We start from the raw sequence: 16,467 nt of genomic DNA, 5'->3' as shown, positions 1-16,467 counted from the left end.
AGTTTTGCAGTGAGTAATACATTGCATAAGGTAGCTGTGCATGGCAATTATCTGCATTAGTGTTGGCCAAAAATGCCACATGTGGTATGTGATGTATTAATAAATATGATTTAAGCCATCCGCAAGTTTTGAAGATTTAGTACCTAGACATTATACACCGTTATAGAGGAAGAAACAGCAATAATGATGAGATGTTCTACTGTTTGGGCCTGAAATAGCTGATGTTTGACTGTGAGATGTGGACAACATCCTGTAATTATGCAATCATTTCTGGGAGAGGATAGAGTGTCTGCTGTTCTTTCACGAGACACTTGTCAGTGTGAGGTTTTGACAAAGTGTAAACATTTATTTTAAACCTCTGATGCATGAATCATAAAATCACAAAAGAATGCCAGGTTCAATGCAAGTTAAGCTCAGTCGACAGCATTTGTAGTATAATGTTGATTATCCACAAAAAATAATTTAGACTCATCCCTCCTTATATATAAAGAGCAAACTTTGAGGTTTCAGTGAGGCACTTACAATAGAAGTGAATGGGACAATGTTTGGAGCATTTAAAGGCAAAAAATGTGAAGCACTTGCATTAGCTCTTCTGTGTTAAATTTGAGCTAAACCGTTACATTGTCATGGCAACAAAGTTGTAAAATTGGATATAAGTTTACACAGAAAAGGTTAGTGAACTATTTTATCACATTGAAATCATGCTAACATGCATATTGTTAACAGTCAGTAATTTAATGTTTGCAAATTGGTCCCGTTCACTTCACTTGCATTGTAAGTGCCTCACTGTAACCCTGATTTGAGCTTCTTTTTTTTTTAAAAGAAAGGGATGTCAAAATGTATTTTTGTGGTAATTAACAAGCCACAAATGCTGTAGATTGAGTTTAACTTGTATCGCACATACTTGAATTGTAATATTCCTTTAATGCTTTTCACTTAAAAAAAAAGTCCCTGAACATTAATGGTGAATGTAATAATTATTCCACCCCCCCTCTCCTCCAAACAATGATGTATTATGAGAGAGTTTCACATCTGCACACTGCAATAGATTGCAAAGAAGATATGAAATATTCAAGTGATACATGGCGCATCAACATTAGAAGAATTCGTTATTGCACTGTTGTGTTGTGCTGTCAAATATCTATAGGATTATGATTGATTACCAACTTAAAATGAAAAAATATATATACAGAGACATGTCACAGAAAGGTGTAAAGTGCCATGTTAATACTCTGATCACAAGACCACCAACTCTTCTTGGCCATGGGCCATAATCCTGTGAGCTCCACAGACTAAGAACAAGCACAGAGGGAAAGACTGAGGTCATGACAGGACAGACTGGCATGATCAAGCATGTGTTATCTGTCTTAATTGAGCGTATATAAAAGTACAGTACAGTTGTTGATCATTTCAGTGCCACTAAAGCATAGGCTACCGACATGAAATGATTAACGAGGAAAGAAAGAAAGAAAGAAAGAAAGAAAGAAAGAAAGAAAGAAAGAAAGAAAGAAAGAAAGAAAGAAAGAAAGAAAGAAAGAAAGAAACTCCAGAGCTTCATTCTCTCACAAGAGGTGGGAGTTTACCGATATAAACAGTCACAGCCCCTCAGGGCAGCAGCAGTAGACACAGACGAGCAACAAGTACACACACACACACACACACACAGCTCTTTCGGGATTAAACATATACAGACTGCATTTAAATCATGGCAGCGCTGTCAGGTGGAGAGCAATGCATCAAATACATGTTATTCGCCTTCAATTTCGTGTTTTGGGTGAGTTTAATACACTTTGCTTCTGATTGTTTAGTTTGCTAATGTTTATTTAGTGCCTTACAAATGATAGCTTTTTAATTGTTTTCAACACATTTCTGATAATTGTGTTCTTTTTAATTATTTTAAGCTTAAAAAACCATAAAGTTGTAGGCTGATATCGGCTAACGTCGAACGTATTACATTTATTTGATACTTTTGGCGTTTTGAAATAATAACGGTTCACTCTCAGAAGCAACCTATTATGGTAAATTATTGGCTTATTAATATTAATATTACGTAACGGAACATTCGGCCAGTAGGCCCATTTGATTGGCTGAGAAGAAGACATTGGACTGTGAGGTTACCAAGTAACGGCAGTATGAGATCATTAATATTCATGAGGCAGGCCTTTGCCATAGTACGATTCGCAAATCGTTTACTGAGCAGCAGTGTCTGTATGTGTATGTAAATGTGTCGGCGAATATGCTGTTTGTGTTGGCGCTTGCAACAGTGGGCGGGGTCCAAGCTAAACGTTACAAGAACAATTTAGCAACTTAGTGGCATTTATTTCCAAAGAGCATATATGACACATTTGTGCGTAATAGTAATGAGTCATGAAATATTTTGAGAAGTTCGTGACCCAAGAAAACGGAACATTCATACAATATACGCAATGTGTCACGAGAAGAGGAACGTGACTATGTTTTTCATATTAAGCAACTACAGCACTGAGCCATCACATAATTGATATAAATAGTTAAAGAAACATTCCGGGTTCAATACAGGTTCAATCAACAGCGTTTGTGGTTGATTAACCTATGCGTAATTTTAGGTAGGGATGAATAGATGTCCCTATCAACTTTCAGAAAATCAGAAATGTCCCGACCAACATTTGGACAATTTTACCACACAGAAAATATTTTAACTTTATACTACAGTTTGCATTTATTTTTATTAAATGTTCTAAGTATAGTCATTAATCTGTCGATTATTGTCATACCTCTTCTAAAGTGGTGCGTTAACGGTGTTGTCACGTGTCAACTGTTACTTTTCCCAGCGCTGTTCAGGATACATCAACCACAGTCGTTTGTATGATTTTGTTTTCATTTATTATTATTTTCTGGAGATTACACGGGCAGGTTTCCATTGGTATTTTACATCCAATCCTGAAATTAGAAGATTTAAACAAGTATACTTTTCGGTGAATCCAGGGTGTGCTTAGTGAGTCCAGCCAGGTCTCCTAAGCAACCAAAATGGCCGGTTGCTAGGGAGGGTAGAGGCACATGGGGTAACCTCCTTGCTCTCGGTGGGACAGGTGGTGAGTTGTGCATGGGTACCGCAGAGAATAGCGCAAAGCCTCCACACGCGCTACGTCTCCGCAGTATCACGCTCAACAAGCAACGTGATAAAATACACGGATTGACGTTTCAGAGATGGAGGCAACTGAGATTCGTCCTCCACCACCCGGATTGAGGCACTCACAGAACTGAGTCACTACGCCACCACAAGGATTTAGAAAGCATTGGGAATTGGGCCTTCCAAATCATTGTTGTTGTGGGATTACATGGTTTAAATTGTTACGTCGTCATGGAAACAAAGTTTTAAAATTGTATAGAACTTACACAGAAAATTTGGTTAGCGATTTTATCACACTAAAATCATGTTAGCACACATATTGTTAACGTCTTATGGCTATACTTTGGAAACATTAAGTATTTTAATGTTTATAGGTCGGCCCCAATTTTAAATTCCTCACTGTAACTCAGATTTAGTTTATTTTTTTAAAGAAACATAGGGGTAAGATGAAAAATAAATTTGTGTGGTAATCAACATTATGCCACAAATCCTGTTGATTGAGCTTATATTGTATTGAACCCGGAATATTCCTTAAAAGGGGTCATGATATGCCTTTTTTATTATTTCAATATGTTTCTTGAGGTTTATTTATAATATTATAAAACCAAAAAAAAATTTATAACCATATTCAGTCATATATTTGTAAAACATGATGATTTTTCACCCTCATTCTGATCATCTGTCTGAAACACTCATTTTTGGGACTTGATGGCCACTGTTATGATTGGCTCTCTGCTCTTCATTGACCTGCACTCTCCTTTCCATCTCACTGCTAGTGGCGAGCTACGGAAGTGATAATGTAAAGTCTGCGTTAATGTGTTGTTGTGGAGGCAATTACATGTAAACGTCTACCACAGTGTGATATCACAATGTGGAGGAAGAAAAGAACAAGTCGTTTTGGCAGCTCGGTTTCAGCAAATGCTGTTTTTGCAGCGAGGACGAAGTTTTCATAGTACAATGACCTCTTATATGTCAAAAGATTTGATTCCTTATGTCATGACCTCCTCACTTTTGCCCTAGGAATGAAATTTGATAGCACATATAAATTACAAATATCAGAGAAGCCAAGTCAAGTGAAGCAAATCCCCTGCTTTACCTTAGAAACTCTGAAACAAGTGTGTTCACTTTACATCCAAGCAACCTTATCCCTAATGTGCATCTCAGACACTGTTGGATCTTTTGGACTGTCTAGACTGAGATTCTAAACCACACCCATCCTCAACGGGCTGCCTTCTACCTGACCTCTGTCTCTAAAACCTGTTTCTTCCCTTCTTGAGAGAGAAAAAGACATTAAGCAAAGGGACAATGACTGTGTTCTGAGTTCCCAGTGGTCCTGAGGTGCAGCTTGAGTTACTTCTCACACAAACAAGAGAAGTTAAACCCGATCAGCATGCTGTTGGTGCAGGTTTGGCAACTGAAGTGCAAAAATATCTAAAATAATTTGTACTTATCCATCCCATGTATATAGTCTGTGCATATGTACTCCTGGTTTGACTTTGGATTGTGGTCAGTGCTTTTCCACCAGACCAGTTATTTAACTAAGCGGTTTGTAAGCACTCATCTGTGTCCTGCCTCCACACTTCCCACTGAAACAGTAAATCCACCCCTCCTTTTTGCTCCTCCTTCCAGTTCCTCACAAATAGGCCAGGTAAGGCAGGCCATAGGAGGGTGTGACCTTCTGGAATTTTTTTTGTTCACTCGCCCTGTCTTAAAGGTGGGAAAGAAGCACATTTCAGGCACTCCATATCACTTGTTTTCTCTCGATACTGCACTGAATTGTATAGTTGAGCCATGGCCTCAGGTGGACTTCAATGTATCAAATACTTGCTCTTTGTCTTCAACTTCATCTTCTGGGTAAATATTTTTCCAAACTTACCTCAACACATGTTAATTCAGGTGAATATTTGAGGAATAGGTGTGTAGATCCTAAAGAAAAATGTAAGAGTGACTTGACTTAAAGTGTGTAAAGCCTGCTAAAGATACTTGTTTGGAGGTTTTATATTCTCTTTGTTTGTTTCCTTGCCTGATGGATTGTTTCGTTTTCAAACGCCATATATCCATATCAGAAACCGTTCAGGTCAAACTTTGCTCTTTAATAAAAAGTTACTTGAGGTACTTTTCTTATCTTGGAGCTCTTTATGTTGTCTAAAAGTTTTAATTAGGCCATGAAATATGGCTTCCCTTTTACTTCTGTTTAAGCCTGTTTATAAAACTAGATGGAAAGAAGCTGTGGTAAAGGGTGTATTTCCTGAATGATAGAATCTAGGTAAGTCAAATATAGAGTGATATAGGGCCTAGTTGTCACTTAGAAAATGTATAACTCAATGGTTGAAGAGTTTTAGTAGTGACTGCTTTGTTTGGACCTGTCAAACCTTAAAAGACTGAAAATATGTTCAGGAAATGCAAAAAAAAAAAAAATTAAAAAGCTGTTTTGAGCTTGAATGCAGTACATTTGCAAACAAGAGCTGAAAGATGGAATGGATTGAAGCCATTTCAGAGAAAATGCGTACATGCTGATGTAAAACTAGAAATCACATTGAATCAAATCAAACTGATAATGGCAAAAATAAGGTTCTTTTATAGGCTAATTGTACCACTTGATATTTTGGGTTAAACGGAGATTGAAAACTGACCTTCGTGACTTGACTAAAAGGTGTCTTTGTGTTTAGGCCTATGTTAGCATTGTAGTGAATGAGCAAATACATAATGCTAAATCCACCTATCCCAACTAACTCCCGTTCTGTGGAAACATAAAGGAAATGTTTGAGACTAGCCACAACACCCCTGACATTGACTCACAGTGACTCAGAGCTCAGGTTTGTGACTGCATTTTCCACAACAGAAAATGTTGGGAGGGGGGTTAGCTAGTTTCTGTGGATTCATTTCATAACTTTCTGTAGATTCATTTCATCACTGTTCAAAGAAAATGCACAGACCCACCCTTTGCAAAAATTCCTAGAGTGTTGTACGAGAATGAAACGTTGAAGTACGTGCTCACAACAGTTACATTTATGTAGATGCATAGTGGCTTCTGACCTGATATAAGAAATGCCTTCTCTTACTGTACATAAATTGAAAAAAATGACAACCTATAATCAGTGCCGTAGCTAACTAGACCCAGGCCCACCCAGAATATCAGAGATATTTTTTTACTTCAATATAAAAAATAAAAGTTGGGTGAAAACTTGTTCCATCCATTTTTAGGCCCACCCAAAAATAATTTCCTGGCTACATCCTTGGCTATAATTAAATTATTTACTAAAGCTGTTAGCACCCCTATGTGCAATACAGTGAGTACCAAGAATATAAAACCTTAATCAACTTCATGCTTATTGCTTGTATAACATAAAATCATTATGATAAGACACTGAATAGGAATTAAAGAAACTAATCTAACACAAAGTAATGGAGTTTTTATGGCCACATCTGAACTAAAGCGTTTTCAGTTTCCTAACGTCATTTTCCTAAGTTTACGGTAATGGTGAGCATCTTCGAAAAGCTCAGTTTTCGGTGGAGGAAAATGCTTTTCCAGTGTGGATGAGAGGCGTAAACGTAGCGAAATTTAAGTGTTTTTAAATTAAAAAGTATTAGGCCATGTCCACACACATTTTATGTTTGAAACCTTTGTTTTCAGTGTCTTTAACCACATCGTTTGCAATAATGGAGATTGTTTTGGTGTTGGAAAATGGCATTACAATGTGGATGAGAAGCAAAAACATATCAATTTAAAAACTAAAACGTATCAGTGTGGACGTGGCTTTACTGAAAGAGCAGTCGGAAATAAAGTAGTTACAAGCACTTAAAGGATCGAGCAAAGTCATATTTACTAATGGGAAACTCCAAATTGTAGATGATACCAGAGTTGCCGACTTGTAACGTTGGAAGTGGCGCATCGACATGAAAGATAATGGAAAGCAACAATTTAGCAAAATTTCAATTTCCGTGCTATATTTCATTAGTAATAATTTGTTTTGTATGACATTTGTGGTTTCCAAGTGAAAGACACCTGGCACATTAACATACATACGTGCGTGCGTGCGGTGTGTGTGTGTGTGTGCGCATGCGTGTGTGTGTATCTGCATTTTAGATCTGATGTTACAAGAGATTTGAACACCGCTCATATAGACAGAACTGAATGTCAGAAATATCTGTTTTAGCTGTAAAGAATTATAAAGGGTTTCTGTTAGCCGTGGGTTGTTGATTAACTTTAGGCTGTGAAAACATGTAGGAACACCATGATTACAATGCAGTGTTTGGGGTATTAATGGAGCGTGACTAGATACATTGTGTATTTTTGCTTATCTCTTATCATCAGTGTTTGCTCCGTGGAAGTGAGTCGGTGCATTTGGTAGAGGGCTAGCAAGACTATCAGGTTGATCAGCTCGCATGGTTTCACAGTTGTTTGATGGCATGAATGCATTTTCTCTGATTCCTTTTGGACTTGATTCTCTTAGAACGAAAGTAAAATATCCTCACTTCCTGTTTGTTATGCCCTAATGCCAAGCTTGGCCTGCCACTATGCTTCCTTTATGTAAGTGCTCAGGTTGGCAAAGACTGTTATAAGATGGAAACATTGATTCAGTTCAAACTAAACATTATTTTCTTTTATCAGCTTGCAGGTACAGGAGTTTTGGCTGTTGGAATCTGGCTGCGTTTTGATGAAAGAACAAAAGGACTTTTCACTGGAGAAGGCTCCCCGTCTGTGTTCTACACTGGTAAGATCTGGCCTCCCAACGCCCTCAAAACAAAATGTCTAAATCTGTTCCCCATCCTGAGTACTGCATAGCCCAGTTTTTTTTTTTTTTTTTTTTTTTTTTTAAACTGTTATCAGTGTGACAGAAATCAACACATGAATCTCTGCATCACATGCCTACCCTTATTGGCTGCATGTCTTTGTTGGCTAGTGTTTTGGTATGATGGTAGCCATGGGAACAGGCCACTCCCATTTCCAGATCAAACCTTGTCATTTGAATGGTGTGCCATAACACCTTGATATATGAAAATGTTAAATGATGGATGTGAATTTACAAGTGTAAAACAGAAAGCCAAGAGAGTTGTACCAGTTAAATGTTTTTATTTCATGATCTAATCCTTTTGACTCTAACGTTAATGCTAAAAGTCATGTGTCTTTACAATACTTAAATTTTTTTGTTTTAGACATATTTAACCAATGCTTAACTTCATACCAAATAGCTTTACTGCACTAGACATGTTTTTGTAGACCATTGCTAAAACATGTCCAACATGAAAGCATGAAAGGCCGTCCTATTCTTCTGTAGGGTGTGTTTGTGTATATATATATGAATGACTGAATTCCTTGCCAGCGTCGGTTGTTAGCTGAGAAAGACCACAAAATGGCACCCAGCAAAATATAGTTTAAAATGAAAACCAACCCTTTAATAAAACGCATCACTCTAAGAGAGTAAAGTAGTGACAGGAATGGACCAGTGCTGCTGTTTATTTGTTTCTCGTGTTGAGTTTGTTAGGTTTGTGTCTGCATGGTTTATTTCGGGGCAGCTCTGTTCGAGTTATAATGGCAGTGTTGTTTTGGATGAGGCTGTGTTTGGCCCACACGATGCCAGCTCTCTGCGCCTTCCCATCATCCATCACAGAGCTGCTTTTCTTCTCTTTGCCAACAGAACCCACATTGTTTTCTTCCCCACATTCTTTTGTTTTGCCTTTTTGTTTATTTTCCATTCTCAAGCATTGTTCGAAGGATGCTTGCCCATTACCATCCCAGAAACATGATGAATTCAGTCGGCAATGGTCTAAATGCAGAGGTCTGAAAAATGGTTTGAGTGACAGAGGGCTGTTCTGCAATGCCAAACATCCTAATGAAGCAACTACTGTATCCATAGAAACGTTGCGACATCAAAGTGCAGTTTTTGCATATTTTGCATACTTCTGTTTTCACTGTTCCCATTTTCTGAGTTCAGGCCTGAATTGGACATACTCCATATTAATGGCTGTAGTTCATCACCTCTTTGTATTACACCCATAATTGTGGTCTGCTTTGACAGAAGACACTTGTATGTTTGTACATTTGTTGCCCTGGTTTACAAAAAGAATGAAATCTACTCAAATACACACAAAAATGCACTCCCCCTGTTTTTTTGTTACTGGTGCTCACTATAGTCAAGGATAGCATGCCAACTAGCATTAGTGCTACGGATGCAGCATGTAAACATTACAAATTCCATATTATATACTGCATACATATTTCAATTATCATTGAGTGGTTGCAACAACGTTTTTACTTTAAGTAGTTTTCATTTTTTGAATAAAGCAGAAATCAAAATATTTCTAGAATATGCAGCCTGAAGCAAATGACCATTTTAGTGACAGATGCAGAACTATTAAAGTATAAAGAGCTCAAACCTATAACAATAGGTTCGATCGCTTGAAAAATATACACCGCATATATTTTCATAATGGTTTATTTATTCACCTCTCATCAGTCTAAATGCCATTATTTCGATTTACACCGTTTATAGCATACTAATCCTACTATGGTAAGGGATGAACACCTGCCATGTGATCTCTGTAATACCCTCCTCTTCTACAGTCCAAATTTGAATATTGGAAAGCAATTATATAACACTAAAATCATGTTAACACATATCGTTTACGTCTTGTGGCTATAATGCAAAATACTCCAAACAATTCCGCTTGTATTGTACCTGGAAAATTCCTTTTAATGAATTCCAATATGTCCCAAAATATGGGAAAAACAGAACTAAATGCCCCAGATTTCTGAGATACCTGCTGTATACCCTAATAGCAGATAGGCTATAAGGGTAAATGGTAATAGTAAAATATATATATATATATATATATATATAATGTGTGGTGTTTTTATATAATGATTTTTCATTATTTATTTTTTTTCTCTCTCCTACTTCAGGGGTTTACATCCTTATTGTGGCAGGTGCCGTCATGATGGTGGTCGGGTTCCTCGGCTGCTGTGGAGCAATAAGAGAGTCATCATGCATGTTGGGACTGGTAATTAACAGATCATTTTGCTTTGCACGTGCAAAGTCTTTGTAGAGCGACATTTCCATATTTTTGCTGATGTTCTTTTAATATTATTTGTTTCTTTCTGTCTCCAGTTCTTCATTTTCCTGCTGATCATTTTTGCAGCAGAGGTGGCTGCTGGAATCTGGGGATTGTCCAATCAGGACAAGGTGGGTGATGTTCATACAGATGCTCTATGAAATGAGTCTTTTTGGGGGTTTTTTTTCCTCCTGTTACTCAGTGTCTTCTGTTCTTTCACTCTTCCTTCTCAGATTGTGTCAGATGTCCAACAGTTCTACACGGAAACATTCAACAACTACAAAGCCACTAAGCAGGATGCATTGAAAGAAACCCTGGTATTGATTCAGTTTGGAGTAAGTATCAGTGTTTTCTCATTAAAATCTAAACAGAAATGAAACTAAAGGAAAATACTACTTTTGTGACTCAAAATAAAGTGTGTGTGTGTGTGTGTGTGTGTGTGTGTGTGTGTCTTGTTTATTTCTCATATATCAAATAATATAACTGGATATATTACTTGCATTCAGATTTTAACTCTGAAAAATGTTTAAGGTAAAGAGAGTGGAATGAGGGCCTGGGTCACTAAAGACCCAAGTTATGCATTTAAGGTTTAGTTTTATAATCAAGATCTATAATAACCCTGGTAAGTGTTCCTGTTCATGGTTTTTATAAACCAAAACAGTGAAACCATTTTTAAAAAATCATTAGGTAAATGATCAATCCGCTTAAGTTTATCTGAACAACCCTTTTCTGTGTCATTTTAGTTACAGTGCTGTGGGCCAACAGGAACGGTAATTGATGGAGCTCCTGAAACCTGTCCGAAAAAGGAAGGACTTGAGATCCTTGTCACTACGGTACCAGAACCTCAATAAACAACAAAATAAGACTCCTCAGAAAGTGTCTTTCCATGTACAGTACTGTGTAGACTGACTTTATTGCTGCTTTTATTTTGCCCCAGAGCTGCCCAGCTGTTATTAAGGAAGTCTTCACTTCGAGGCTTCACATCATCGGAGGAGTTGGGATTGGTATTGGGGTGATCATGGTGAGTAAATGTTTTAAAGGTGTAATGCCCTGCTCCCATGTACATTTTCACTGATTCTGTTAGTTTTGAACCGTGAAGCTTTGAAGCTCCAGAGCTCGTTGTGGAGAAAGATTGTATTTTTTTCTTTCTCTCATTGGCAGATCTTCGGGATGATCTTCAGCATGCTACTGTGCTGTGCTATCCGACGAACCCGGGACATTGTATGAGCTGTCCTTGGCACAACAGCCTGTTTTCTGCTATGTATTTATCTTTTTGTGAAATGTATGTGTGAGTCACTCCCCCTTTTATCTTCTAACAAAGCCCAGCATTAAACAACCAAACTAAATCTGTTACAGACCGGGCATATACTGGGCAGAAGGATTAATTGCTGTTGAGTACCTACATATTAATGGCCTTGTTTAGTCCATTTTAATTTTTTGGGTGTTGATTTAATATTCACATTTGCCTGTTTGAATGTGTGTGCAAGCTTCTGATTGTTTTGGTAACATTTTATGAAATGGCCTATTTTATTGTTTATTTTCTCAATGTTCCAACATTGGTGTATGGAGCAAGAGAGAGGGAGAGAGAGAGAGTAACAATATGAAATTACAAATAAAGTAGTTGATAACCACTCTCTGAATGAAAATGAATGATGCACCACATTGCCCTTTGCTGTTTTATCCCAATTTTATTGTTCATAAAATTTTTTTCAAATATCAAGATGTACCTCTTCGTTTAGTTTGTAAAACATTATTGCCAGTAAAATTCACAACATAAATCCTGTAAATGAAACATTTTAGTGTAGCAAAGAACCAAAAATACCATTGCAATAATGGTACCATGAAATTAAGCCAATAGATTGCATTGGGTCACTAAAAGTGGATTATTGCATGACTTTGAAAGTCTTTAAGAACAGACATTATAACTGAATCTTTGACACTTTATACAAAATGTTCATCCATTTATTAGTGGCACCTTAGAGATCAAAGAGAACTCAAACAGCTCCATAATTAATTTGCATGATAAAACTAAAGCTTCTTTTGATAGTTGAAAGAACTGAAAATGTTTTGTCTAATCCCACTGTGACTTTTTGTTTTGTTATATCTACAGTTTTAAGAAGCAAATATATATATGCAAAGTGAATCTGCACATAAAAAAAGCTTGATTGGCACAAATCTACATTTCATGTTTTGCTTTTTCGTTTTTTCCCTTTTTTTCCTTTCTTCGTGTTGGCTCCAGGCCAGCCAAAGCCTCTAAACTCCAAGCAGTCCACAGCATTATGAGAGATGTAGTAGACGTTCTCCATTGCAGCAGGACTCAGAATATCCGCCTCCGTCTTTTTAGATTTGGCACTTATAGACCTTTTCTTGGAAGATTGCTTCTTTTTGCTTTTGATGGCAGGTCTGGCACTTTTAGACCTTGACTTTTTAGAACCTGGAGGCTGTGAAATGTACATTATGAGGGGAAAATGTTGGTATATAGAAGATCTGGTGTAATAGAAATTATAAAGGATTTTCACCCATTTTTCTCTTTTAGCAAAAAAAGTATTTCTTACCATTATTCAGTGCCTCCCTCTTACACAATAGTTAGATGCTTGAATACACTGTGGGGAAAAAAGTAATTTAGTGGAATCAATCATGCTGTCAAATGTGATATCACCTCAATCATCCAAACCAAGAAATAAATACAGTTTCCTTCTTGAACATTTTAAAGATGTCTGCACGGGTTGTACATGTGATCATTCCACATGCATGCTAAACTGGCCCTTTGAAGTATGCATCAGGTTTAGCTAGATTTTAAACTTTGATTAGAACATTTTTGAAAACCAACTGTAAGAGAAAGACTGTCCTACCAGAGGATTGCCGTTCCAATTCAGTGAGTCTCTCTCTCTATTTGGGTCTTCGGCTGTGTTTATTTGGGGTTGTCCTGGTGATCTCAGCCATGGGAGTTTCTGCATGGAACTCGTCCACCCACACCGGCTTTTCGGGTTTGTCAAGGATTGTTTTGTTTGTTTTTGGTGCCACATCCACATAATGTAAGCTCCTAAAACACATAGAAAAACCACTTGGTAATGTATTAGTACTTTAGATTTACATTCATATGCAGATTCGTAGCAATACCTTCCTTGAATTATGACAAGCCGGTTAAAAGTAACGTTTACATTTTTTTTTAATTTTTTTTATTAACGTTTATTTTATAAAATGCTGTTCTAAAACATTGGTCGGCAAATGTTGCTAGCTAACCAATCAAATATATTGTCCCCAAGGGGGCAAATGGAGGAAGAAAGCTGAATCCCCGATTAAGCTACATTAAAATCTCAGAACGCTTATACACAACGTTTATAACTATAATCATATAAAACTATTAATTACAAGAATTTGTTACTGACACATTTTTTATTTATTAAATATGCGTCATTATTGTCTATGAATTTATTAAATAAACCCCCCATACAATAACCATAATTGATTGTAATTGGTCCACCCTGAACAGCGCTGAGAAAAACAACAGGTTCCACGTGGACAGTGTCTACTGTTGGGTATAATCTTAAAGTGACATGCATCGCAAAGAAAGCTGAACAAATTTAGGATTCCAGGATTGGTTTTAGTTTGAAAAAACCCGAAAAATCCAATCAGACTTCATTATGATTAAGTAGCGTTAAGATCTTTCTTTATCAACTCCCTAATTTGATCCTGATTTTATCATTAGTTGACAAGTGGCAGTGGTGTAATTCACACAAATCACCACCGGAGGGCGTTTGTAGGAGTGTAATTCACTCAAAGCGACACATCTTGTGGCTAGTGAAATCAATTGTATGCCATTGTCCAATTTTGATGGATCTTTTTACTCATATGACAATGATACCAAACTGTAGACCAAGACTGGGATTGATAGACCTCTTTATAATTTATTAGACTTTTACATAAATTCACAACAATCACTTACAGTGTATTTTGTACAGGTACAACAAATCAAGTGTACATATAAAACGTGGTGGTGCTGTATTTGGCGTGATTCATCATAGGTAGTTTAAATCAACAGCACCTTAATTTAGTACAAAACAATAGGAATATAAAAACAGATAAGGAAATGACATTGCAAGACAAAACCCTGTACAAACAAACCCACGAGTGAACACTGAAGTGCAGTCTGTGTGAATAATCTATATTTAACACTGAGAAACAGAACAACTTGAAGTAGTGTTGCACAAAACCTTGTCATATAACCTTGACAGAGAATAAGACACAATTAACAAAGAGAGTGTTAAAAACCAGCACCGTTTATTGAGTGACGTATTTTTAGTGTGGGCAACGGTAAAGTCACCAAGGACACTTTGAATGTGTATTGTGCTGCTCATGGGTCTCTGTGTGTGGTGATGTGCAGTGCTACATGTGGACAAAAAAGAACACTAACACACTATAATTATAACAATCTAATAATTAACACATCAACTCATCAATTAAACTGTGGATGAGTAAATTCATCTGCCAGAGACCCTGCCTCAGAATTATGGTAACAGGTGGAAAAGGTAACAGTACCTTACAAACTCATGAACGTCTTTATATTTAAATCATGTTTAAGCACAAAAGCTGACACATATTTTTAGAGTTCTACACAATGAGTGACCATATAAATAAATATGAACAATTTCAGGATAGTTTATACGTTAGAATACTGTATTTGTGTAGATATAAAGTGTGCTTCAGATATTGGAGAAGATACTTTCATTCCATAAACAGGATTTCATATATATGCTCTTTACACATACTTACCAATCGAGAGTCACCATTCCATATAGCGTATTCACGTATATATCTGTATTTACATGCATTCATTTACAGAACTGGAATGGTAGGCCCGATGCTTTGAGTATTTGTGTGTTAATTATGAGCCCACAGTAATTATGTCAGTTCATTAAGGACCAAAAGTGTCTTTCTCACACAAACAGCACATCATTAAAGGGATAGTTCAGACAACAATGACGATTCTGTTATCATTTACTCATCCTCAGGTCAAACAGGTCATTCTGTTTGGAGCAACGTGAGTAAATGGTGACAGAATGTTAATTTTTGGGTGCACTGTCCGTTTAAATCTGTGATAGTTGTTAATAGCTGCATCACTGGGCCTGTAGCAGACCTTCCCACTGGATTGGCTGGGAAAACACCTCTCTTTCTAGCCACATCTCGTAGCTGTAATGGAAGTCTTCCGGCAGGTCGACACGCTGACCCAAAACACTTTGGAGGCAATTGTCTACTGGTGTAAACTCGCTGTTCTGATTCTTATCGTAACGGCGTGTGTTGAATTTCTCTATGCTCTCTCGAAGCGCACACTCCTCTGCCTGGAAGTCCCATGGCCGAGCATCAATGTCTGAGAGAAGAGAATAAAATATAGAGAGATGACAGGTATGAGCATAGAAAGCAATGGGAATATATAATGGGGAATATTATGACTCATGTGTCACAATAGAAATGACTGGCTCAATCAAGATGCTCATTCGTTTTAATTTCTTATCCGATACTTTTATACAAAGTAACTTAAAGTACACCTATAACATTACCTGAAGCTACCAGAGGTATAGTATCGTGACAAATGGCACAATGGTAGTTCATGGATCAACCCTGCTAAGGGTTCCACGTCACATCACCCCTAATTTGATTATTTACAAGTTTCAAAGAACCTGATTTTTACCATTCCCATACGCCCAGTCATCGTTGAGCCGATGTCGTACTTTCTGGTAAATGGCAGACATGGTTTTCATGTTGCTCTTTCTCCACTGGCGTCCCAAATACTTAGTCTGGATCTTGAGGAGTTTGAGAACGTAGAGTTGCATCATAGCTTGTTTGACCTTTAGTGCCCTCTTGAGGATTGGAGCAGACTTAAACACCACAAGCATCTGTGAAGGAAACAATGATTGTATTATTTGTCTTATTTCCAATTAACTGTCAAATCTCTCTCACCATAGTTCTGGAGTGTTTCCACTTGGTGATTTTGTTTAGGATCCGAAGTAGGTTGATGCAGGAGAAGAGATTACGCCAGCAGAATTGATTACAGTCACCAGCTTCCTGTTTACACATATACACACGCCTTCAAGAATTGTCATTCAAATCTCTTCTGTGACCTTGTTTACAGTCAAACAAATGCTAGAAAATAAAAGTAATGTTTTGTAAATGATGTGAGAAGAAATTACCAGACTTTCAGCTGTAAGTTCAGGCATTTCGTGAACCACACAATGTGGAAAATCCAGGGCACATATACTGCCAACAGAAAACTTGACATGTTTAAAAACATCATGTACTCATACACA

At 37.2% G+C, this 16,467-nt stretch overlaps 3 protein-coding genes across 8 annotated transcripts in view; 1 reads left to right on the top strand and 2 right to left on the bottom strand.

Annotated features, from left to right (window-relative positions):
* The first annotated feature begins 1,605 nt into the window (after window positions 1-1,605).
* On the top strand, window positions 1,606-11,794 carry cd9b (CD9 molecule b). Of its 2 annotated transcripts, none has more exons than XM_052118795.1 (8): window positions 1,606-1,774; window positions 7,722-7,824; window positions 10,014-10,111; window positions 10,219-10,293; window positions 10,396-10,497; window positions 10,906-10,995; window positions 11,100-11,183; window positions 11,324-11,794. In XM_052118795.1, the coding sequence occupies exons 1-8, from the start codon at window positions 1,706-1,708 to the stop codon at window positions 11,387-11,389; spliced, it is 687 nt and encodes a 228-aa protein (XP_051974755.1). In that variant the 5' UTR covers window positions 1,606-1,705; the 3' UTR covers window positions 11,390-11,794. The 2 variants fall into 2 exon arrangements, with proteins under 2 accessions (XP_051974755.1, XP_051974756.1); XM_052118796.1 differs by lacking the exon at window positions 1,606-1,774 and adding an exon at window positions 4,796-4,963.
* A 155-nt stretch (window positions 11,795-11,949) lies between these two features.
* On the bottom strand, window positions 11,950-13,304 carry LOC127637635 (small lysine-rich protein 1). Of its 2 annotated transcripts, XM_052118798.1 has the most exons (3): window positions 13,015-13,304; window positions 12,718-12,765; window positions 11,950-12,603 (listed from the first exon to the last, which is right to left on the bottom strand). In XM_052118798.1, the coding sequence occupies exons 2-3, from the start codon at window positions 12,718-12,720 to the stop codon at window positions 12,346-12,348; spliced, it is 261 nt and encodes an 86-aa protein (XP_051974758.1). In that variant the 5' UTR covers window positions 12,721-12,765; window positions 13,015-13,304; the 3' UTR covers window positions 11,950-12,345. The 2 variants fall into 2 exon arrangements, with proteins under 2 accessions (XP_051974758.1, XP_051974757.1); XM_052118797.1 differs by having other exon boundaries at window positions 11,950-12,765; window positions 13,015-13,291.
* Window positions 13,305-14,057: 753 nt separating this feature from the next.
* The window catches only part of strip2 (striatin interacting protein 2), a 32,922-nt gene continuing 30,512 nt past the window's right edge, over window positions 14,058-16,467 (bottom strand). For 3 of the 4 annotated variants that reach the window (XM_052119046.1, XM_052119044.1, XM_052119045.1), the window contains 4 exons: window positions 16,351-16,417; window positions 16,121-16,225; window positions 15,852-16,056; window positions 14,058-15,530 (listed from right to left, as the gene is read on the bottom strand). In XM_052119046.1, the coding sequence (XP_051975006.1) occupies window positions 15,280-15,530; window positions 15,852-16,056; window positions 16,121-16,225; window positions 16,351-16,417 (628 nt within the window). In that variant the 3' untranslated portion in view covers window positions 14,058-15,279. Of the gene's footprint in view, window positions 15,531-15,840; window positions 16,057-16,120; window positions 16,226-16,350; window positions 16,418-16,467 lie in introns of all 4 variants that reach the window. The other variant, XM_052119047.1, reaches the window with a different exon arrangement.

The sequence above is a fragment of the Xyrauchen texanus genome, chromosome 45, assembly GCF_025860055.1.
Source record: "Xyrauchen texanus isolate HMW12.3.18 chromosome 45, RBS_HiC_50CHRs, whole genome shotgun sequence".
NCBI classification, from domain to species: Eukaryota; Metazoa; Chordata; class Actinopteri; order Cypriniformes; family Catostomidae; genus Xyrauchen; species Xyrauchen texanus.
Note: the sequence above shows the minus strand (reverse complement) of the source record. Positions and strands in the feature narration are given on the sequence as shown.